The sequence below is a fragment of the Hevea brasiliensis genome, chromosome 18 (assembly GCF_030052815.1).
Source record: "Hevea brasiliensis isolate MT/VB/25A 57/8 chromosome 18, ASM3005281v1, whole genome shotgun sequence".
Classification (NCBI taxonomy): Eukaryota; Viridiplantae; Streptophyta; class Magnoliopsida; order Malpighiales; family Euphorbiaceae; genus Hevea; species Hevea brasiliensis.
The window spans coordinates 22,686,788-22,712,103 of NC_079510.1; the positions used below are offsets into that span (position 1 = coordinate 22,686,788).

The 25,316-nt window shown below is 35.7% G+C and overlaps 1 protein-coding gene across 1 annotated transcript; it reads left to right on the top strand.

Annotated features, from left to right (window-relative positions):
- The first annotated feature begins 16,586 nt into the window (after positions 1-16,586).
- On the top strand, positions 16,587-25,033 carry LOC110673708 (uncharacterized). The gene is made up of 7 exons (XM_021836867.2): positions 16,587-16,837; positions 18,208-18,340; positions 22,768-22,847; positions 22,952-23,030; positions 23,107-23,216; positions 24,045-24,109; positions 24,589-25,033. The coding sequence occupies exons 1-7, from the start codon at positions 16,661-16,663 to the stop codon at positions 24,680-24,682; spliced, it is 738 nt and encodes a 245-aa protein (XP_021692559.2). The 5' UTR covers positions 16,587-16,660; the 3' UTR covers positions 24,683-25,033.
- The last annotated feature ends 283 nt before the right edge of the window (positions 25,034-25,316 follow it).

Below are 25,316 nucleotides of genomic sequence, written 5' to 3' on the forward strand. Positions count from 1 at the left end.
CAATTGGCCAAACACCAATTGGACCTACACAGCCAAAGTTATGGCTGTGTATATGGACTGAATTTTCAGTCACCATTATGCACCCTCTAGGCAGCACACACCTTCCCTTTGCCATGCTTTATTCCAGTCCCAATTAAGGTCAAATTCCTTCAAATGGTCACTAATTGACCATTAGGATGTACTTTAACCATTTCATAAGCCAAGCTAATTTTTACTCCCCAAAACCCTAGCTTCACAATATAATTTCTACAAGGTGCCTTAGTTAGCATACCAATTCATCACCTATATATATATATATATATATATATATATATATATATATATATATATATATATATCCTCAACATCATTTTTAGTCCACTTTAAGACCAACAAAACACTTATTCCTATACCTTCAATAGGGCTGCCGAATTCTATATTGGACATACACAAGAGTTTGGTTCATTTCATTCACAAATACTTGTTGGTTTCAAGTCCTTAACATAGAAATTAAAAGTTTTAAGTGTATATATGCACTAACCTCAAGTGGCAGAATTTTCCAAGCCCCTAAACTTCACTTTTCTTCCTTTTCTTGGCTGCCAAAAGCTTTTTCTAGGTGCTAGGGCAAATTTTAGTGAAGCTAGGTTATGATTTTATGGTGGAAACAAAGGAGAAATTAAGCTTTTGATAGCACATCAATGGAGGGTGTATGGGAGTGGTTTCGGCTGCACTAAGGAGAGAAGGATGGCTGCTGATTTCTTTGTTGAATTTGGTCTTCTCTTATCTCTTTTAATAGTTAGTCAAATAATGGCTTAAGTGTGATTGGTTGAAAATTATAAATGACATCACATTGATGTCATAAATTGCATTTTATTGATTTTTCTTCTCTTTTCTCCACTACTCATTTCCAATTTCATTTTTAGTAATGTTTATTCATATTTTATGTCATATTAATTATTTACTCAACTGGACAAGTCGGCCAAAAATCACCTCTGAAGGCGAAATGACCAAAATGCCCTCTGTTTGACTTAACGGGTCAAAATTGTCTGTACCGATTGAAATATTTTTCTAGGTATTTTCTTGGCATTCTAATGCCATAGGAACCTCAATGACCCTTCTCTGGCGTCCCAAAAATTATTTTATAATTTTTCCCTGTCTAGGGCTCCTCATTGCGAACCGAACTTCCCTCCTGTTACCCATCGCTTGGGCACCTACTGCTTTACTTGGTTGTATTTTATTTCTAAAATTTTTACTAAATTTTTCTTATTAATATTTGAGTTAATTATGCTTCCTGACTTTAGTTTAAATATTTTTCCGACGTTCTAGCTGTCCGACACCGATCACCGAATAAGAGAATGTACGGAGTTGCTACCGGGAGGGTGTTACAACTCTTCCCCTCTAATTTAAATTTCGTCCTCGAAATTTACCTGATGCAAACAGTTGAGGGAACTGTTGCCTCATCGTCTCTTCACTTTCCCAAGTTGCCTCTTCAGTGTTGTGGTGCCTCCAAAGCACTTTCACCAGTGAAATCTGCTTGTTCCTCAATTCTTTTACTTCCCGAGCCAGGATCCGTAGAGGTTCTTCTTCATATGTCAAATCCGGTTGTATTTCAATTTCTTCCCTGGAGATGACATGTGAAGGATCTGAGCGGTATCTTCTGAGCATGGACACGTGGAACACATTGTGGATCTTGTCCAGCTCTGGTGGTAAAGCTAGCCTATAGGCCACTGGACCCACACGTTCAATGACTTCATATGGGCCAATGAACCTAGGGCTCAACTTACCTTTTCTTCCAAACCTCAACACTTTCTTCCATGGTGACACCTTGAGGAACACTTTGTCGCCAACCACATATTCTATTTCTTTTCTCTTCAAGTCGGCATAGGATTTCTGTCTGTCTGAGGCAACTTTCAGATTGGCTTTGATTATCTTTACCTTCTCCTCAGTCTGTTTCACCAGGTCTGGCCCTACCAGTTTATCTTCACCCAATTCAGTCCAGCACACTGGAGTTCTACATTTTCTCCCATACAGTGCTTCATACGGGGCCATTTGGATACTAGCTTGGTAGCTATTGTTGTATGCAAATTCTGCCAGAGTGAGGTATCTATCCCAACTTCCCTCAAACTCAATGACACAACTCCTCAGCATATCCTCAAGGACCTGACAAATTTTTTCATATTATTATTATCATTTCAGTTCAACATTTGTATCAATTTCATGGGTTTCAATTGTTTACCTGGATTACTCTTTCTGATTGCCCATCCGTCTGAGGATGGAAAGCTGTGCTGAAATGGAGTTGTGTACCCAAGGATTCATGCAACTTCTTCCAAAATCTCGATGTAAACCTTGGGTCTCGATCAGATATGATGGAAAGTGGGATTCCATGCAATCTAACTATCTTACTGATATACAATTCTGCTAACTTCTCCAGTGAGTAGTCACCCTAATCGCGAGAAAGTGTGTCGACTTTGTCAATCTATCAACTATCACCCATCTTGCATCATGTTTCTTCCGGTGAGAGGTAGACCACTTACAAAATCCATGGTGACCCGATCCCATTTCCATTCGGTATGCGTATAGGTCAGAGCAAACCCGATGGAACTTGATGTTCTGCCTTGACTTGCCGACATGTCAAGCATTTAGTCACATAGTCACTATGTCCTTCTTCATACTGTGCCACCAATATCAAGCTTCGTGTCATGATACATCTTTGTACTTCCCAGGTGCATAGCATATACACCGTGTGTGCCTCTTTTAGAATACTAGCTTTCAATTCCCCATCATCCGTACACACAGTCTTCCTTTGTAGTCAGATACCCATCCGCTTTACCCCATAGTCGGTTGCTTTTCCTCCGAGATCTTGCTCATAATAGCCATTAACTTTTCATCCGCTTTGCCCATCTAAAATATCTTGTCAGAGTTTGGACTCACTTGCAACTCACCAAAATAGCTCCATCTCGAATCAAGGTTAAACGAGCATTCAATGATCTCAAAGTCGTGATGGACTTTTCGCTCAAAGCATCAAGAACTACATTTGCCTTCCCGTGATGGTAGTCAATTACAGTCATAATCCTTCAGAACTCAATCCATCGCCTGTCTAAGGTTGAGCTCCTTCTGGGTTGGCAAATATTTCAGGCTTTTGTGGTCTGTGTAAATGTAGCACTTTTCACCATACAAGTAATGCCTCCATATCTTCAGTGCGAAGATAATTGCTGCAAGTTCTAGATCATGGGTAGGGTAGTTCTGTTCATGTGGTCTTAGCCGTGCGGAAGCATAGCGATCACCTTCCCCTCTTGCATCAATACACACCCTAACCCATTATGAGAGGCATCATCAGAGACCACGAAGTCCTTTCTCGACATTGGTGTGTTAACACGGATGCCTCTCACAACATAGCCTTCAACTTCTCAAAACTGGTCTGACACATGTCCATCCACTCAAATCAGACATTATTTTGTAACAACTTAGTCATTGGAGCAGCTATTAGGGAAAATCCCTTCACAAATCTTCTGTAATACCCAGCTAGCCCCAAGAAGCTTCTGACCTCAGTTGTATTTCTGGGAGGCTTCCATTCCATCACTGCTTCTATTTTCTTGGGATCCACCCTAATCCCATCAGCTGACACTATGTGTCCAAGGAATGCAATCTCATTCAGCCAAAAGTCACACTTGGACAACTTAGCATACAGTTTCTTTTCTCTCAGGGTTTGCAGAACAATCCTCAAATGCTCATCATGTTCTTCCTTGGTCTTGGAATACACCAGAATATCATCAATAAAGACCACTACGAACCGATCCAGGTATGGATGGAAGATACGGTTCATAAGGTCCATAAATACTGCTGGTGCATTTGTTAGGCCAAAAGGCATCACCAAAAACTCATAATGCCCATACCGGGTCCTGAATGCAATCTTGGGCACATCTACATCCTTTACCCTCAACTGATGATACCCTGATCTGAGATCAATCTTAGAAAATACTCCTGCTCCTTTCAACTGATCAAACAGATCATCAATTCTAGGCAACGGATATTTGTTCTTCACTGTCACTTTATTCAACTGTCGGTAATCGATGCATAGCCTCAAAGTCCCATCCTTCTTTTTCACAAACAGCACTGGAGCTCCCCATGGTGACACACTGGGGCGTATGAAGCCCTTATCAAGCAACTCTTGCAACGGAGTTTTCAACTCCCTCAATTCCGGGGGTGCCATCCTATAAGGAGCAATGGAAATGGGTGTCAGATCGGCAGTTGTCTCAACAAAGAAATTCGACTTCCCTTTCTCGTGGTAAACTGTGCAACTCTTCAGAAATACCTGGGAAGTCCTTTGTGGGTATGTCACTCGTGTTTGGCTTAGCTCGCCTAGTATCCACCACATGTGCTAGGTAGGCTTCACAGACTTTTCTCATCATTCTTCTTGCAACTGTGGCTGAGATGACATTGGACAAGAAATCTGTCCTTTCCCCCACAACTGTGATCTCATTACCCTCAGGAGTTTTCAAAGAAATTCTCTTCAATTTGCAATCAACTATTGCCTGATGACGTGACAACCAGTCCATTCCCAAAATCACGTCAAACTCATGGAAGGGCAACTCAATCAAGTCTGCCAAGAATTCATACCCCTGAATCCTTAACGGGCAACCCTTATACACTTTGTTCACTACCACACTGTGGCCCAATGGATTAGTGACCAGAATGTCTTGGTCACTCTCCCCTACTAGTATCCCCCTTTCTACGGGTAGGTTGATGCAGATGTATGAATGAGTGGATCCTGGATCCACCAATGCATGCACAGGTGTAGTGTAGAGGAAGAACGCACTCGATGACGCCCAGGGCATCTTGCTCCTCCCGAGCTCTCGGGGCATAATTTTTGGTGTGGTCCGTATCCGGCCTCTCTGCTGCTCGGATGTAGGCCTCTCGAGATGGTCCCACGGATTTACTGTGTTTCCTACCCTTTGTGGTGCAAGAGTAGGTGCATGCGCTTGTGTTGGAGCAATGTAGTAGTTCTGCGTGGACGGTTTCTCAACCGATGCTCACGACCCACACCTCAAGCAAGCACCGCCACTCTCCAACACTTCTTATGCCATTTCTGACAGTGTGGACACGCAGAAGATGTTGGGGCTGGTCCCCTGAACCCCATCCCTGGAGAGCTGCCCACTGATGGTGTGGACTGACCTCTCCTAGGGGTGAACTGTGGCCTGGGCCCCTGAGACTGACCCTGACCCTGTGGCTGAGCTGAGCTCTGTGCAGGAGGACCCTTGAACTTCTTCCCAAATGCAGGGGCTGAACTAGACTGACCCTCCCCTCTTCTGTTGTCTCTCCCTTCTGGTCTGCTCACTAATTCTTACTTTTTCCACCTTTATTGCAGCTTCCACTAACTTGGTAAATTCTGTGATTCCCAAGGCAGTGAGCTGGATCTTGATGTTGTCATTTAGTCCCTCTTCGAATCTCTTGCACCTCTCAGCTTCATTAGGGACTATCTCCCTTCCATAACGGCTCAATCGGACAAATTCCTTCTAATATTCGGCCACTGATAGCTGTCTCTGTCTCAGATTAAAAAACTCTCTCCTTCTCTCTTCCAGGTATACAGTACCCACATACTTCTTCTTGAATTCGGAGAGGAAAAAGTCCCAAGTTACAGCTTCTGGCTGCACTTCACTGGACACCGTGTCCCACCACTCATAGGCATCATCTTGCAACAGAGATATGGCAGCTTCCAGGTTTTGCTCTGGAGTGCAGTGAAGTTGTTTTAGTACTCTGCCTGTTCTGTTCAACCAATTCTCGGCTGCAACAGAGTCATCTTCTCTCTTGCCATAGAAATCCACAGCTCCAAACTTTCTTAGTCTTTCTAGATGTGATTTCTGCTGTGGAGCTAGTGGTGGTGGTGGTGCTGGCATTACTCCGGCCATTTGACTAAAGAAGTCGGCCATTTGTTGGAACATGGCCTGTGGAGGCTGAGCAGGCTCTGCTTGAGGTGGCGGAGCAGATTCTCTCATGCCCCTAGTCTCAGCTGCTGCAGGTGGAGCATGACTCTCCACTTCCTCCTCAACTGCCCTCTGAGATGAAAGGTCCATATCCTATTCAAAATAAGAAAAACAAACAGATCTGCATTAGTGTCACCTCGACTCTTACAAATGCAATGCATGGTATGGACTCAATCTAGGCCCAGAAACGCCTAAACCGTGCTCTGATACCACTAAATGTGACACCCCTTACCCGTGTACAGTATACCCGAGTAAGTAATGCCACACAAATTTCCAAGCACACTCTAATATTCCTCAATTTATTTATATCATGCTTTTGAAGTTAATTTATGAAATATGATTTATTTTAACCATTTATCAAAAGTATTATTCATTTGAGGTTCCGAAGATTTTTAAAGAAAATCCGGCGGAGTACCGGCTAAAAATGGAGAAGACAGTTCTTCGGAACCTGTTAAAAACACTTCCAATATACAAATTCATTCATTCTCAACTCCAATATCATCACAAAACTCAATATCAAGATTTCAATAATTTTTCAGTTTCAGGTCTCAACAACCTTTTCATTTCTCAAAACATCCCTTTCTCAGGGTTCTCATATATAAACAACCATTAAATACTCAAATTAATACCATACATGACCAAAAATCTTTATTATTTACATAAAGCTCAAAATACATTACATAAATTCCAAATACACATGAGAAATAAAAATTTAATTACAAAATGACAAAATGACATCTAGTGTCCTACCAATGCACTGCAGGTGACGAGGTGACACGGACATCGAAAGCGAATCTCGGATGGACTCACCCAGTCTGTGGTCTACTGGGCTCACGATCGGGGTCTCCAGTACCTACGCGTGGCAAAAGCAACGCGCTAAGCAATAATGCTTAGTGGTGCAATAATATAATAAAAGAAAATAGCAAGAAATTAAATGTGTAGTAAATGTATATGCTTTATTTGTTTGATGTTGGTGTATTCATTATTTCATTAACCTTGTTCACTTTTATTCATTTGGTTGCCCCAAGTAACCTACACTAGACGACTGGACTGGATAACGGGTAAACTGGCACTGGGTATCTAATACCTCGGCCACACACCATCGATCGCGTATGCATCACCCGGCAGGTAAATGCAATACTACCAAGTCAGAATAATCTCAGGCACAAGGCCAAGTCTCAATGCAAAGTCAGAATGGCTAAAAGCCATGAAATCACAGAATGGCATTTTTGCCATGTGCAGTACTGCTAACTGAACCCTATTGGCATGCCAAACTATCCAAACCAATCATGTTAGGTATACTAGGGTATTTGAAACTTTTAAATTCTTCAATCTTTAAATTTCAAGTTTCGGTGTTACTATTCATCTCTATGGTCAACTAAAATGTTGACTTTTGGATAGAAAATATGTACATTGACTTTGGCACTCTCAATATACCACATTTGGCATTCAAAACTTGTTGGCATTAAGTGTTAATACCATTTCTAAGCATTAAACCAAAGGAGCAGATTTTTCAGATTTTGTACCATAACTTCACTGTTCCATTTGGAACTCTTACAGTGAAAATTTGAGGAATTGGTAAACATAAAAGTTGTTCCTTATTTTGTCTAGTTGAATTTCCTTTTTTGAATCACTCCATTTGGAGTTTTTTAGCTCTAGATATGGTCTAAAAACCCAAGCTGGCCGGATGTGCATTCTGCAGAAATTACCATATCTACAGTATCATGAACAGTAACTTCCACTACCATTTGGGTTAGGTTCTAGCCATAATTTGGGGTAGGTTCCTTCATGAAAGTTGTTTGTCTATGTCTTAACTTGTTGCTGTAAAAATTTCAGGTCAATTGACCAAATCTACAGTGAGTTATGGCCAAATGAACAGTTACTGTTCATTTGGTCAATTCTGCAGAGGCAGTTGCAGGGTGTCCGAATTGGGGCCAAGTTTTTGTCCTCTTGCTTTGGTCTTTTGGGCATGGTTTCTTCAGCAAAAATGTGCCATTATAAGCCTAGTTTCATGTCCAATTGGCCAAACACCAATTGGACCTACACAGCCAAAGTTATGGCTGTGTATATGGACTGAATTTTCAGTCACCATTCTGCACCCTCTAGGCAGCACACACCTTCCCTTAGCCATGCTTTATTCCAGTCCCAATTAAGGTCAAATTCCTTCAAATGGTCACTAATTGACCATTAGGATGTACTTTAACCATTTCATAAGCCAAGCTAATTTTTACTCCCCAAAACCCTAGCTTCACAATATAATTTCTACAAGGTGCCTTAGTTAGCATACCAATTCATCACCTATATATATATATATATATATATATATATCCTCAACATCATTTTTAGTCCACTTTAAGACCAACAAAACACTTATTCCTATACCTTCAATAGGGCTGCCGAATTCTATATTGGACATACACAAGAGTTTGGTTCATTTCATTCACAAATACTTGTTGGTTTCAAGTCCTTAACATAGAAATTAAAAGTTTTAAGTGTATATATGCACTAACCTCAAGTGGCAGAATTTTCCAAGCCCCTAAACTTCATTTTTCTTCCTTTTCTTGGCTGCCAAAAGCTTTGTCTAGGTGCTAGGGCAAATTTTAGTGAAGCTAGGTTATGATTTTATGGTGGAAACAAAGGAGAAATTAAGCTTTTGATGGCACATCAATGGAGGGTGTATGGGAGTGGTTTCGGCTGCACTAAGGAGAGAAGGATGGCTGCTGATTTCTTTGTTGAATTTGGTCTTCTCTTATCTCTTTTAATAGTTAGTCAAATAATGGCTTAAGTGTGATTGGTTGAAAATTATAAATGACATCACATTGATGTCATAAATTGCATTTTATTGATTTTTCTTCTCTTTTCTCCACTACTCATTTCCAATTTCATTTTTAGTAATGTTTATTCATATTTTATGTCATATTAATTATTTACTCAACTGGACAAGTCGGCCAAAAATCACCTCTGAAGGTGAAATGACCAAAATGCCCTCCGTTTGGCTTAACGGGTCAAAATTGTCTGTACCGATTGAAATATTTTTCTAGGTATTTTCTTGGCATTCTAATGCCATAGGAACCTCAATGACCCTTCTCTGGAGTCCCAAAAATTATTTTATAATTTTTCCCCCGGGTCTAGGGCTCCTCGTTGCGAGAACCGCAACTTCCCTCCGGTTACCCATCGCTTGGGCACCGGCTCGTTTTACTTGGTTGTATTTTATTTCTAAAATTTTTACTAAATTTTTCTTATTAATATTTGAGTTAATTATGGTTCCTGACTTTAGTTTAAATATTTTTCCGGACGTTCTAGCTGTCCGTACCGACACCGGTCACCGGAACAGTAGAATGTGCGGAGTTGCTACCGGGAGGGTGTTACAGGAACAACTTTGATGGAGGACACTTAGCCAAATTCTCATACTAACCAGACCAATGGAATAGTAGAATAGTGACCCAAAACTGAATTTTTGGATTTGAACCTAGGGAAGTTAGAAATTGAATTGGCAATCAATGCCAACAAAATTAACACCCAAAATGTGGTATATGAGTTCAATTAGAATTAATAAACCTATTTAGTAGGAGAAAGTCAATATTTTAACTTGAATAGTGCAATAAATAGTGACCCAATATGAAAAATTCAAAGGATATAATTTTAAGCAAATTTAAGGTTACAATTAAGTAGGCATGAAATAAATTAATGAATTAATTATGAGATATGGTACTGAAACACTATAAATTATGTGTTTCAGTTGAAAAAGAGACTGGAAAGAGATCTTTGAAGGAGAAACGAAAATTTGAGTAAACTAGTCGACAAAGAGGTTTGTGCACAACTAGTTTTAAATTGTTCATGTTTTGCATATTTTATTTGATTAAATGATTTTAGTTTCTTTATGTATTATGTTTACCAATTATTGAATTTATTTCAATGATTATTAAAATATGTTATGGTATGAATGAGTTTAGTTTTGGAAAATAAAATTAATTATGATTTATTTTGTTATGAATTGAATGAAACTGGCTTCGAAAAAATTTTGATTGAAATACGTTTACATAGTTTACATGGAAAATTTAATTTGAAAAATGGTTTATACTTAACATGGGAAATGGATTAAATATGTTTTGAATTGTGATAGGCATAAAAAAATTATTGGATATTGGAATGGACTTTGAATTGAATTATGTTGTGATTTATGCTCACGAAAAGGACAAAGAGATTCATGATATTATTTTATATCTCACTATAGATGCTTGACTAGGTTATTATCCGTCTCTCTCATTTGTTGAGGAGACAATGGAGTTAGCTTTGTTTTGATTACCATGGTACGTGCACATTCTTAGATTCTCCTCTTATTAGAGGCTAGATCTAAGTTTTTCATTGGCCCTTTCGAAAGTTGCATTATTGTGGTGTGTAATGTGCACGATGATTCGATCTCCCCAACCACAGGGAGTTAGAATCCCGATTCGACCTCCTCGACCATAGGGAGTTAGAATCGCTCTGAAGATGGCCCTTACGAATTAGTCTTGCATAGTTAGTGAGATAAAGAATAGTTTTTAAATAGTAAGGAATTGTGATTTTAAATAAGATTTGAGCATACTTAATTTGATTGAAATTAATATCTATTTCCATAAATTGCTGAAATTACTTTAAATGTCCAGTTATGATTTAATAAATTGAATTTATTAATCAAGGTCGTTTAAACAAATGATTTATATTATTGGCAATGAATATTTTGATTTTTGAAATTTTGATGAATTTCAAGATTTCCAAATTATTTGCTATAATTTTGTCAATGTATATTGTATTACATTTTAAATTATAGTTATGCACCAATGAGTTCACCACTAAACGATAGCTTTGTATGCTGTCACAAGTGAAAGTAAAGATAACACAGCCAAGTGAGATTTCCTGTAGCTGCGCCTTGAAGACACATTCAGATTAGCTCCTAGTATATCATAGGTATACCCTTGTACATAGATTTTGATGTATGCATATAATTATATGTATGTAATTTATTTGAGCAGTTGTACAAGAACTTTTATAATATTATTTTGGGTATGTAATTAAAATGCAAATTATTCTAATATTCAAATTTATTTCTGAGTTTTGTAATGAATGTAATATCCAAATTTCTTCCTAATTTTTGAAATCCATGTATAGTTTTCCTCATGAAAAGTATGGCTTGAAAATTGAATTGAGTTGATTGTGTTGAATTGGGAGATGAAAATGATTTGTATTAGAGTTGTGGTTGTAACACCCCTATTGGTATAGCCTGGTATATTTCACTGTTCCGGTGACCGGTGTCGGTCCAGACAATTAATGGGATTAGGGCCACACTTAAGACAATTTGAGAAGCCATAAACACAAATAATTAGTAATGTTTAATTAGTTAACTATAAATAAGAAAAACATAACATAAGAGGTTAAACGAGCCGAGAGTCACAGCGATGAGTGACCTCCTCGGAGCAGCTGAAGTCATTTTAAACTCAAATTTCGAACTGTAAAAAGTGACGCTGCTGTCCTTAGGACCCTTATGAACACAGTGGAAAAGAGAAAATCACGAAAAAGAACTGTTAAGTCAGTCAAATAATTAGGTCAGGGAGTCGGAAGAAATATTGGATTATTTGCAAACCGGGATGAACCGGCGAGGGGCAATTTGGTCAATTGACCCCGAGAGCTGACTCCTGACATAACTTTCAAATAAAATCGGAGAAAAGAAAATTTCGAAATCGACAATAGAATTAAAGAACTAATAGAAAAATAAATAGAAAAAAAAAAGAAAAGGAAAGAAGTTAGAAAAGTCAAAGGTGATGTCATAAAAGAATTAATAAATTGAATTAATTAATTTGGATTTAAGGGTCTTCCATAAGCAAAATAGATAAAAGAAAAGAAAAAAAAATTTTTTGATTACTTCATTCCCGTCACTCTTTCTCCCTCATTTCTCTCATTTCCCTTTCCACCATTAACACCCATTTCAAGCTTTCAAAAGCTTGATTTTATTTTATAAACTCCCTAACTCCTTTAAGTAAGTCTTGTTCTTGGACTTTGACAAGCATCTTGACAACAAAAAGAGGAGGAAAGAAAGAAGATTTGAAAAGGGAGAAATTCAACAAAAGAGGTTAGTGGTTAGTTTTTAATATTATGTTTAAATTCATAATTAAGTAGTTGAATTACACTAGAAATTGTGGAAAAATACAATGAAATAAATTGTTGAAGGACCAAACCTAAATTTTAGTCAACTAGGGTTTGAGGATGTGTATGCATGAACTTGGTGAATTTAAAGGTGTATGTGAGCTTATTGGTGTTGAATGATTAGCATTAAAACAATTAAGTGTGATTAATTACAATAATTAGATGAATTAGGGTTTGGAGGCCTAGGGTTTGAGGCAAATTTTGGAGAAATACATAAATGGCATGTTTGACCTATTGTGAAGTGAAATAGTGGTCAATTATGACCAAATGAATTGTGTGGGAATGGTAGGAAATTAAACCAAATTCGTAGGTCAATGGTCATCTTCTTTGGCATGACCAAACCACTGAAGGACCAAAACTCAAATTTTACAAGTCCAATTGATATGCCACCAATTGGAGATGAAAATAGACATAAAAGAGCACAATTTTCATTAAGGAACCATTGCCAAAAACTGACCAAAACTTGGTGAAACAATTGACCAAAGTGAGTTGATAGCAGGCTGCCACTGCACTAAACTGACCAAATGAACAGTAACTGTTCATTTGGTCATAACTTGAGCTAGGTAGGTCAAATTGACCTGAAATTTTACCAGCAATTAGATATGATATAGACCTAAAACTTTCATGAAGAACACCAACCCAAATTATGCCATTAACTCATTCAAATCATTGAGCAAAGTTAAAATTTCTGTACTGAAATTCTACAGATTTTTAGTTGAGCAGCAATGTTTGGATAGCTATAACTCTCTCTAGAAAACTCGGATTTAGGCGATTCTTGAACCGATGGAAACCTAAGACATAGTACAACATTTCATATGAAGAAAGTGAGACCAAATTATGAACTTAACTTGATCAAACAATTGACCAAAGTTGAACCAAAAATCTGACAGCACCTAAATTGCAGTATGAACGGTGCACGTGAACAGTAAACTTATTTTGGCCATAACTTGAGCTACAAAACTCCGATTGAGGTGATCCAAAAATGAGAATACACTTAAGACAATAAGGAACATTTTCTATGAAGGAAGTTTTATCAAATTCCAACAGTAGATCGACCAATGGAATAGTGCAACTTCGGAAAACCAAAACCGAAAATTGGCAATTTTGCCAAAATGACCTAAGCTTTAAAAAAATGACCAAAACCAACAAGTTTGGTGACCAAAATGTGGTATGTGGGTGAAGTTGGAGTTCCCATACCTATTAAGCCTTAGAAAGTCAATAATTTGACTTGAATAGTGAAGTGAATAGTAACCCGAAACACAAAATTTCGAGAACGTCGAATTTAACACGTTAGAGTTAGGTAAATGTGAAGCTAAGTTTATTTTGAATTTATTTTAAGTTCTAGTACTGAAACATTGTAAAATTGTGTGTTTCAGTTGAAAAGAATATCGAAGGAACCGAGGAACCGAGTCGAGGCTAAGGGCGACTCGTTTGAGGTTTGTGCAAAATATTACTATGCTTTATATATATATTCTTTGTTTAAATGAATGAAATATGCATTTTATTGTTGCTTTGAATTGTTGAAAGTATTGTGACCTTACTTATGATGTTTTGATTCAAATTGTGAAAATTATTGTGTATATTTGAAATGACAATGTTTAGCAAATTGTTAAGATAAGTTTTAAAACCACAGTATCATGACCATATATTTGAACACCTCACTAGCACGACTAGTGGGGGTAATTAGTTTCGAATTTTGATTCCTTCTCTGGAGAAGTGTTTAGGTGTGCCAGTAGAAGAGGATGTGAATGGATATCCATATATTTGAGCTAGCTAGCCTTGTGACATGATTTCTCTTTAGCCTCTGGCTATCGAGATTCATGTGATTTCTCTTAGCCTCTGGCTATTGAGATTCTATTTGTTTCGAATGGCATGATTTAATTGTGGGTTTTATGAAATGTGTTTTGATACTTTGAAATAAACTTGGTTTACATGTAAAATCTTACAATGCATGATTGTATTTAATTTTCATGTTTAGCCAAATTTTTGAATGAATGTGCTTTAAGTTTTGCATAAAGATTATTTTAGTATATTGTGCACCACTGAGTCCTAGTACTCGTGATAGCTTTATTCTTTGTCATGAGATCTGAGAGACTAGAGAAGCGTGATCGAGTCTTGAGGTGTGTGAAGTCATCAGCTTGAAGCCTTCGGGTATAATTTATACCCTAACTGTAAATACTTCTTTTGATGTATATATTGCACATAAATGTATGGACATGTACATGGGTCTTGAGCAGCTTGTACAAAGTTTGTATAAAAGTTGTAATAAATTTTAATTTGGACTTTTTGAATGTAAATTTTAGTATGATGAATATATAAATTGTTTATCTTGAATGGAATATGAATAAATGATATTGATGGACAGTATTTTGAGAATTTTTGAACTTGTGAATTTTGAGAATTGGTTGAGATTGAGTATGAATTTGAAGTAGTGGTTGAGAAAAACTTTTAGAAGTGCTTTTTACAGGTATTCGAAGAACTGTTTTCTCAAAATACAGAGGAAACTCTGTCAAAATTTTTATAAAATTTGCGGAAAACTAAAATGGCCAAAAATATTAATTAGTTTTAATTTCAACTAAATGTTTTAAATACTTATTTGAAATGCTCACCACTTGTCAAAGATAAGAAAATTGTTTTAAAATCCCTTGTAGGGTACTTAATGAGTTATCGGTAGGTGAAGTTCGGTAGTTCATTGGGTATTCTACGGGATCATGTTATGCCTTACAGAGGGGTAAGGTGTGACAGTGGTTAAGTAAAAATATTGGGAGTGTTTTTCTTTACAGGTTTTGAAGAACTTTTTTCTCAAAATACAGCTAGCACTCTGCCAAAATTTTGAAAAATTTTCATAATACCAGATTTTAGTCGAGGATTCGATCCACGACCAAAATTTCAATTAAAGGTTTTTTAATAAATATTCAACGTTCCCACCACCATAAAAATGATCGTAAATTATTTTAAAATCTCTTGTAGTATATTTAATGGGTTACCGGTAGACGAAGTACGATAATTTATTAGATATACTATAGGATCATGTTATACCTTATGGAGGAGTAGAGTGTGACAACACGGGGCTGTATAAATGTTGTATTATGATAAGTAAGAGTTACATAAGGCAGCATATAGGTCATTTACATTTTCAAATCTCAAGTTAAAGCAAGTTAACTTATCTTGGAATGAGATTCTAGGACTTTATTTTAAATATATGATATTTAAAATGCTTTTTCCATTCAATTGTTGAATGTATACTTATGCATGAATGGTGATCGTAGGAGACCAATGTGATTGTTTACTCCTTTTATTTTTTTTGAGAATGTAATAATTAATTTTATTATATACAAGGGTTCGCATTATAAAGTTGTTATAATTACTCTAGGTTGTAAATGCAAGCTTATTTTTATTGAAAATTTCTCCTTGGTATACCAAGCATACTTAATTTAAATGGCATTGGTGGAATATACAAGAAAAAAAAAGAGGCCAAATCATTGATGGATATCAGTGAAAGTACAAGACTTCAAGTTTTGAATACTTAATACTTGTTTGTAAAAAAATGGATCACAATCTAGGATGCCCTAAACTTTAATCCTTGTTGTAATGAACCAACTACGGGGGACATTGCCGGTGCTAAGAAATAGGTTAGTTTAAAGCTGCTGAAACCCGTAACAAGTCTAAAACTTGTTTAAAACATTTACTTATTCCTTTAAAACAATAAACTCGTAGCAACTTAATAACTATGCTCTAATTTTCCATGCATAAACATCCAACCTTTTTCTTCAGAGATAGCTCTAAAATTAAGCCTTTTCATCATCATTCAAGAAAGTCAGAATATAGTCCCTTTAATCCCGTATAATCATAATAGATTGCTTAGAGTAAGAGAACATAAAGCCCATATAAATCTTTTGTGTTACATGAATTGCTAATATAATGTACTAATTAAGACAAAAAAAAATTGTTAATTAGTTTGTTAATTTTCATTAAAAAAATTTTATAATTTAAATATTAAAATTAAAATTTTGAGTGGAAATATCTAATTGTTATAATTGAAATTAATATAAAATTTGAGGATAAAATTATTAAGATTAAAATTTATGACTAAGATTAAATATTAACTTAAAAATTTGAATTGCTTTTACCATTTGACTTTAATAATTTAAAGTCGTAATAAAAAAATCTAAATCTTTTTACAAAATTATAATTTAATTGAATTTTAATTTTGAAAATTTAGGCAAAATTGATCCTAATTGTTGTAATTTTATATTTCACTAAATTAGTTGAAATTTAAATAAAAAGAAGTCATATTTATTAGTTAATAAAATGAAAATATTAATCTTTTACATTGATCATGGATACATAAGTGGGCTTGGCCTATTTCTGAGAGAATTGTTAAGATTTAGAAGTAAAAGGAAATTGCAAGAGCCGAAGAATGCGAACTTCTTAAATAATAATAATAATAATAATAATAATAAATAAATAAACAAAGAAGGAACGGCAGAGCAGAAAGAAATCAAATCGAAACAGGAGTGATGGCAGATATGGTAGAGGAAGACAGAAATCGAAGCAGCAGCAAAATAGATAATTCTGATGAAAAAAGAAGAAAAGGTGGAGATGATGGTGATGAGAAGAAGAATTTGGTAGAGATCAAACTCAAAACCATTGGCCCTTCTCGTCCATCTTACCTTCTTGTTCCTTCTCTCATCAAAGTACGCCTATTACTCTCTCTCTCTCTCTCTCTCTCTCTCTCTCTCTCTCTATATATATATATATATATAAATTCGTGGGTTGCCTTTGTATTTTCGTATTATTTGTTGTATGCCCCTTTTGCATATCCTAATTCAAAGCCATATCAGTTTAGCGATGTTGCCCTTGGCTGACTTCAATTAGACCCGGGTCTTTGGATGGAGTGCGGAAAGGATACGCAATGGAAGGGTAAGAGGGTAAGGAGAAGAGGGTAAGAGGGTTGCAATAAAAAAATTTTCATGCATGGAAAGTGTGAATTAATGGAAATGTAAAGAGGGAAATGTATATTATTTATGTTTAGGAAGAAGCGAAGGAAGTGTAAATTTAAGGGGGTATAAAATAAAAATGGTCAACGTTTACCTTCTCACACTCAATTTAGGGTTTAAGAAAAATTGAGATTTGAGCGATAAGAGAGGGCTGCTTTCCCTTCCCCTCAGTTAAAGAATAAGTTGTGGTTGGTGACAGAAAGATAATGAGATTGTTTAATTATGGCTTTTCTTGAGTTTAAAGAATTAACAACTTTTCCAAGCATTGAAGAAGATTGGCTATTCATTCTGATTTTAAGAAAGTATTCATAACTAATACCCATGCTGCAAGTGTAAAATAAATTATTTTTCTTAAGTTTACTTTATGTTTGAGCACATCTTTTGCTCTCCTGGAAGATCAATTCACCACAAAAATGCTATTAGGAATGTGGGAGGTAAATGCTTATAGTTTCTCAATCAGTGTTGTCCCAAATGGTGTTCTTTTGGAATCACCAGCTCAAGTACAATGATGGAAATTAAACTGTTGGACCAGTTTGAATATATTTCCATGCTACAAATACAATGTTATGCTTAAATATAAAGTATTAAATACTCAAAGTCAAACATCTATGCTCTCTACTTTATGCTCACCTACGGTATGATGCAGCACCTTCTCACTGTTTCGCAAATAATAATGCATTGAAGTGGAAAGTGTGAGGTTTGTGCAAGATGGAGTTTCTTGTAATATAGTTACACTGGAGCTTTGATTGCCTAGATTCCTCCAACAAATTTTTATTTTACATTTATGAACCATCTGGCTGCTATATACTTTATTGTTCTTAGACCATATAATGTTTCATATTCTGCAAATGCAAATTATTTTGCAGTGCCAACGACATTAGAATATAGAAGAAAAAAAGTTTTAATATGTTTTCAATAAAAATTGTCTTATTATTTATTTAAGCAACAAATTTTTTTATGGATTACATTTGATTTTTTCCTTGGAAGTTTAACAAAGATATTGAAAATGCTTGTTTTTATGAAACTTGAAAGTGTTACTGTTATTGCATTTGTTTTAATCATGATAGGTGCGTGACTTGAGAAAATTGATTGCTGAAAACAATCATCTACCAATTGAGAATTTGAGGCTTATCTTGCGTGGGAATGTTTTGCATGATAACAGAAATGAGGACGAAGTACACCTGCAACTCAGTAATGGTGGTATGAATCTTGCCTTTCATATTAATTGCTTTGTTTGAATTTTATTATGTTCCTATAAATTGTTCACTGTAAATAAAATCGTAACATCCTAGAATTTGTGCTTCCTAGTGGAATTTACCTTCAAATGTCAGATTTTTTGTTTACTTTTCTTAAGATTTGTGGAAACTAGAGAAAATTATGGAAATATTATAAAATGTTTGCAGAAATATTAAGTTCTCTATTATGTGATGTTATATATTTTTCTTGGGTTACAGGTGACCTTATACAAACCAAAAAGAGGTCCAAGAATAACCAAATTTTAGATAAAGGAATTAAGAGAGACTGTCTATTTTCATTCTTAAGCCGCTTGGCTTTTCTAATTCTAGATTCTAAGCATTGAAGATTTGGACAAACAGGACCTATTTTACTGAAGTCTCTTATGTTCTTGTAGAAATCAAAGTAAGCCTCTGTTTGGAATTTGGATAAAATGTGGGAGGAGAACGAAAATAAAAACTCAACTTAACTCAACTAAGTCTTTATCCCAAAAATTTGGGGTCGGCTATATAGATTCGCTTTCTCCACTCTAAACGATTTTGGGTTAAATCCTCAGAAATGTGTAATGCTTCTAGGTCATGTTGTACTACTCTCCTCCAAGTCAATTTAGGTCTACCCCTTTTTTTCTTTCTATCCTCTAACCTAATGTGCTCTACTTGTCTAACTGGAGCCTTCATATGTCTACGCTTCACATGATCACACCACCTCAATCTCCCTTCTCTCAACTTATCTTCAATTGGCACCACTCTTACCTTTTCTCTAATACTCTCATTACGGACTTTATTTAGTCTAGTATGGCCACTCATCCACCTTAACATTCTCATTTCTGCAACTCTTATCTTAGACGCATACGACTCTTTCAGTGCCCAACACTCACTATCATATAACATAACCGGTCGTATGGCTGTACGGTAAAATTTTCCTTTCAACTTATTGGGAATCTTACGATCATATAAAACTCCCGTGGCACATCTCCACTTCAACCATCCGGCTTTAATCCTATGACTAACATCTTCCTCACATCCCCCGTCTACTTGAAGGACTGAGCCTAGATATTTAAAGTGATTACTTTGGAACAGTACCACTCCATTCAAACTAACTCCTTCCCTATCACTAGTTTGGCCTTCAATAAACTTGCAATGCATGTATTCTGTCTTCGTTCTACTTAACTTAAAACCCTTTGACTTTAGAGTACTTCTCCAAAGCTCTAGCTTTCTATTGACTCCTTCTCATGTCTCATCTATCAGAACAATATCATCCGCAAACATCATGCACCAAGGAATACTCTCTTGTATATGTTTCGTCAATTCATCTAAAACTAATGTAAAAAGGTAAGGGCTTATGGCTGATCCTTGGTGTAATCCAATTGAGATCAGAAAATCTCTTGTGCCCCCTTCCACTGTGCGCACAATAGTAGTTGCTCCTTCATACATAACTTTCAACACTTGTATGTACCTAATAGATACCCTCTTTTGTTCTAACACATTCCATAAGACATCTCTTGGAACACTATTATAAGCCTTCTCCAAATCAATAAAAACCATGTGTAGATCTTTCTTCACATCTCTATATTTCTCTATCAAGCTTTTAATGAGAAAGATCGCTTCCATAATTGAACGACCGGGCATGAAACCAAATTGATTGGGAGAGATAGAAGTATCATGACGTAGTCGATGCTCCACAACTCTCTCCCACAACTTCATAGTATGACTCATGAGTTTAATTCTCCGATAGTTTGAGCAACTCTATATGTCTCTCTTATTTTTAAAAATAGGTACTAAAATACTACTCCTCCATTCATCAGGCATTTTCTTTGAGTTCAGAATCTTATTAAATAATTTAGTTAACCATGCCACTCCTATATCTCCCAAACACTTCCACACTTCAATTGGTATTTCATCGAGTCCACAGGCTTTACCCACTTTCATTCTCTTAAGTGCTTCCTTTACTTCTAAAGATCTAATCCTTCTAGTATAATTCAAATTCTTTTCTATTGTTCTATAGTCTATATTCACGCTATTACCATTTTGATTATTATTAAAGAGATCATTAAAATAATTTCTCCATCTTTCTTTAATGTCCTTATCTTTCACTAACACTTTTCCTTCTTTATCCTTAATGTACCTAACTTGATTAAGATCTTGACATTTCCTCTCTCTTCCTTGCTAATTTATAAATATCTTTCTCCCCTTTTTTAGTTCCAAGTTTCTCATATAACTTTTCAAAGGCCTGTGCTCTTACTTGACTAATTGTCTTTTTTGCCTCTTTCTTTGCTATCTTGTACTGTTCATATGCCTCATTATTATCACATTTAGGTAATTTCTTATACCATTCCCTTTTTCTCTTCATTGCCTTTTGTATTTCCTCATTCCACCACCATCTCTCTTTTGAGGGTGGTCCATATCCTTTAGACTCTCCAAGTACTTTTCTAGCTACTTCTCTAATCTTTGATGCCATCTGTATCCACATATCATTGGCCTCCATACCCAGCTTCCATACTTCAAACTTGAGAAGCTCATTTTTGAACTTCACTTGTTTACTCCTTTGAACTCCCATTACTTTGTTCGAGCTACACTATTTCTTCTGACCTTACTTGAATTGTTCCTAAACTTGACATCCAATACCACCAACCGATATTGACTTGTTAAAGCTTCTCCTTGAATGATCTTGCAATTCTTGCATAGAGCTCTATTTGTCTTCCTGGTTAAGAGGAAGTCGATTTGGCTTCTATGTTGCCCTATTTGTGGAGCATAAGCACTAACTATATTTATTATTTCTCCTTCTAGTACTAGCTTTACTAATATAATTCTATCTCCTATTCTTTTCACATCTATTACTGTGTCTTTCAATGTCTTGTCTATGATTATGCCCACTCCATTCTTGTTTCTCTCCTTTTCGGTAAACAACAGTTTGTACCCTGAATTACCTACTTTCTTACTTTTCTCTTCTACCCATTTAGTCTCCTGAATGCAAGCAATATTCACCATTCTCCTTTTCAAAGTATCCACAAGCTCCATTAATTTTCCTGTAAGTGATCCAACATTCCAAGTACCAACCCTGATCCTCCTCCTAGCCTGCTCCTTCCTAATTGGTCTCCTTTTATGATATCTTCTATTATTTTCTATGTCTATCTTGTGTTCTGTTCCACTATCTGTCCTACTATCTGTCCTATGGACTAACTTCTTTACCCACACCAGTCCATGATGTGGGAACCCTTGCTCACTTAACACCATACCCGGGCGCCGGCATAGCGCATCGCTTTCGGTGAACGCCCTACACCCTTGCATATTTCTCACTATACTCGGGCTCCGATGTAGCGCGTCGTTAGTAGAGGACGCCCCAACGTTAATATCATTTGAATCCATATCATAAAGTGTGACGAAATTTTTACGGTGGTTGTCACCTCCCGCAATCCTCCTCCTTTATCCGGGCTTGGGATCGGTTAAGCGCAAACTACTTAGGCGGAGTTGAGAACGAAAATAAAAGAAGGATTTTTTTGCCCTTCTTTTATTTTCCCCCTTATGTTTGGATAAGTAGAAAATAAATTTAGTTTCTCTTGTTTAAAAAGAGAATGAATGAAAAGAAAATAATTAAAATTTCTATCTTACCCTTATTTTAAAAATTGTATCTATACTATATTTTTGTATAATTTTGAAATAATCTGTATTTACATTGGCATACATTTTTAAACTATACTTCCAAATCCCAACCCATGCTCTATGAAATAGGTGTTCCTAAAGTTTTTCATTCCTATGTTCTCTACATTCAATACACTAACTTATAGGGGCTAAATAGTAACCTTATGGGAAAAAAAAAAGAGATTACAATGACATGGCGAAATTTGAAGAAAGGAAAAGCAAAAGTGGAAAATGGAAGAGAATGTAGAGAAGCAAAAGTCCATATTGCATGGGTTAAGATTTGAAATATGAAATATATAACTGAGGGTACATAGGTAATTTTATATTGAGCTGTACAATTTTTCTCCTTTGTTCTCATATTTTCTCTCCAAAATGGAGGGAAAATAACCAGGGAATTATACTTGATATTTTCCCCCTCTTTTCTTATTTTCCTCTACTTATCCAAACAGGGGAAAGTAGGTATACCACTTTATTTTCTCTCTATTATTTTCCTTACCCTTCCTTTTCCGTCAATCCAAACAAGCTATAATTGAAAAGTTATTATTACCATATTAAGGGTTTTTCTTGTTATAATTATAAACATAATGACATGGTTAGGTGCTAAATTGCTAAGAATAACTAATATACTAGCACAACATGTTAGTTTTTTCTTCTTAATATTCAGTTAAAGAATATTTAGTTTAGCTTCTGCAAAGTTGTTTAATTTTGCCTTGTGTGTGTCTTTTGAAATCTATTTATTCTTTGTTCACTCTCAAGACTCGCTGATTGTTGCTGTCAAACCAAAGCCACCAGCTAAACATCTTCGGGATGGTTTTGATTTTGATGATGATGACCTGGTACAACTGAAATTTAATTATGCTTTTGAACTTATTTTAGATGTGTTTTAGATAATACAAATTTTTTCTCAAGAAATTGTTTTTCTTAATTTCCGAGTCTCTAGAAATTTCAGTTGCCACAGTCAACAAGTCGGTGGAAGAGGAGGCTTTACTATTTTCTTCATGATAAGTTGAAACTTCCAGGTAATCTAGTAGAGATATTGTTACATTTGAATATAACAGTCTGCTGATCAATTATTCTTTTCTATTCCAATGGTAGATATCCTCTTGATGGCGCTTTTCTCTCTCAGTCTAAAAGCATGGGCTGTGATTATTTTGTGGTTCATTTTGGCACCTGTTGCACACAGATGGGATCTTGGACCAGTATATGTAAGTTGCTCCTTTGCTCTTTCCTGTTTACATAGGTTTTCTCTTTTGAGCAATTGCTTTGTATTTCCTTTCAAAATATATGAAAGTCGACGGATTTTGCTTAAAAAAATTGAGATGGAAAGGGGAAAAAAAACAGAAGAAGAAGAAGAAAAAGAAGAAGAAGAAGAGAGGTTTTGACTTGGATCATCTTCCTCTAGGAGTCAAAAACAAAGCAGGTGTGGGATTCAATTATTGAGCAATGTGAATGAAGGTGTGCTGGGTTGAAATTGCATTACTTGTTGGCCATTAGAGGTTATTCTCTGGTCAAAATCACTCTTCCAAATTACACTCTATTTTCTTCCTAAAATAGGTAGCCCCAGAATTTTAGAAGACAATCCTGCTTGCTGCATCATGCAGGCTTAAGGACTAAATTCTTCTTCTTTTTTCTTTTTTCTTTCTTTCTTTCTTTTTTTTTTTTTTTTCTTTTTTTTAATCTACTAACAATAAATTTGTAGCTAAAAAATGTAGCAATAAATCACAGGACATTTCCCGTTGACTATATTTATGGGGAACTGCATTTTTTTTCCCTTTAAAATTCAGTTTTGCTTGATTTGTACAATCTAAGAAGAAGCCCATGTTGCCAATCCAGTGATCATTTATGCATTTTGTTTGGATAATTTTCTACACTAGCAAAATCCATTTATCATGCCTGAGAGACCAGAATGGACTGGAGCAATGCATTGTGCACTCAACTGTATCACTTAATCTTTTCTGTGAAACTATATATATATATATATATACATATATATATATATATTATCTTAATTTCTTGATCCATGTAATTTTCAGATACTTGGCACAGGATTTGCCATTATTTTCTTTAATCTTGGACGACGGCAAGCTGGTGATCTCAGGTGTGTACTAATTTTAATAATTTTTGCAGATAATTAAATAAATTACAACAAAAGATCATGAAAAATAATTGAGACGAAAGACAACCAATCTTTGACGGATGAAGCGGGGGAAACTAACTGAAGTACATAAGTTGTTGAAAAGGAGATGCACTTCCTTTTAATTCATTGTTATTCTTGATTATTCTTCTCATGTTCTTGCTTGTCGCTAACAGATTTGTAATTGCTCGTGATGTTATGTGATAATGTGTTGATGTCGTGCTGGATTCTTACTATGTTTGTTTATGATTATTGTTCTGTTGTCCACTGTGGTCTTATTGTTATCCTGCATGTCTCTGTGCCCATCTTCTTTTTATCTTTTTGTTAGTGTTGTTGAAAATGTAATTGGAGCTCTTTAGAGCTTGCCAATGTGTTTATGATAGTTAATGTGAATCTTCACACTTTAAATTGCAAGTTTTAACTATTTTTTTCTGATAATGCAGTGCATATTCTATCTTCAATGATGACTTCAGGGAGCTTCCTGGGACCCTTAATGCAGATCGTATAGATAGAGACATTCGGGCCGGTCAATTGTGAACTTTTCGCTCATCATTCATTATTGAAGTGTTTCAGTATATATCCACAGTCTGCAAGAGGTGATCTCAGTCATATACAGTAAGATGAAAATGTTTTTGCTTGCCCTGTACAGTATCTTTAGTTTGTCATACCCTTTAAATTGTAACAATTGAATTCCTGATTTTCCAAAGTTAAACCTCCATTGCACTCGCTCTTATTAGAATTTAGATTTTGGCTTGCTTCAATAGAACTTTGATATCATAGCATGTTCTGTAATTATGGAATTAATTTGTCTGATAGTTTTGATGATCTTTGCCTGATGTAAACTTGGTAGATGACAACTTTTAATCTTAGGTTGAGGATTTTCCATGATTTTTGTGGTCAAAAAGTGTTGTTCAGATCTCTCTATATATTTGATTAAAATGATACATTCATTTTCACATAGTATTTTCCTTTTTTATGTTATAACATTGCAACCTTTAGAACTTGGATAAAAAATGAAAAACTTGGGTTGAGGGGTTTCTTTTGAAAGTCATTAAATTCATTTAACATTGAGTGGGTGAAGTGAAGAGTACATATGAAAACTGGGTCATGGGATTGCATCTAAAAGATACATTGTGCAGCATATTAGAGGCAATTCCATGAGCAGTCATAT

Excerpts from the sequence above, each read along its gene's own strand:
- LOC110673708 (XM_021836867.2), top strand. The coding sequence starts at position 16,661 with ATGGCAGATATGGTAGAGGAAGACAGAAATCGAAGCAGCAGCAAAATA. Across the intron at positions 18,341-22,767 it reads CCTGCAACTCAGTAATGGTG|ACTCGCTGATTGTTGCTGTC; the intron begins GTATGAATCTTG and ends TTCACTCTCAAG. Across the intron at positions 24,110-24,588 it reads CGGCAAGCTGGTGATCTCAG|TGCATATTCTATCTTCAATG; the intron begins GTGTGTACTAAT and ends CTGATAATGCAG.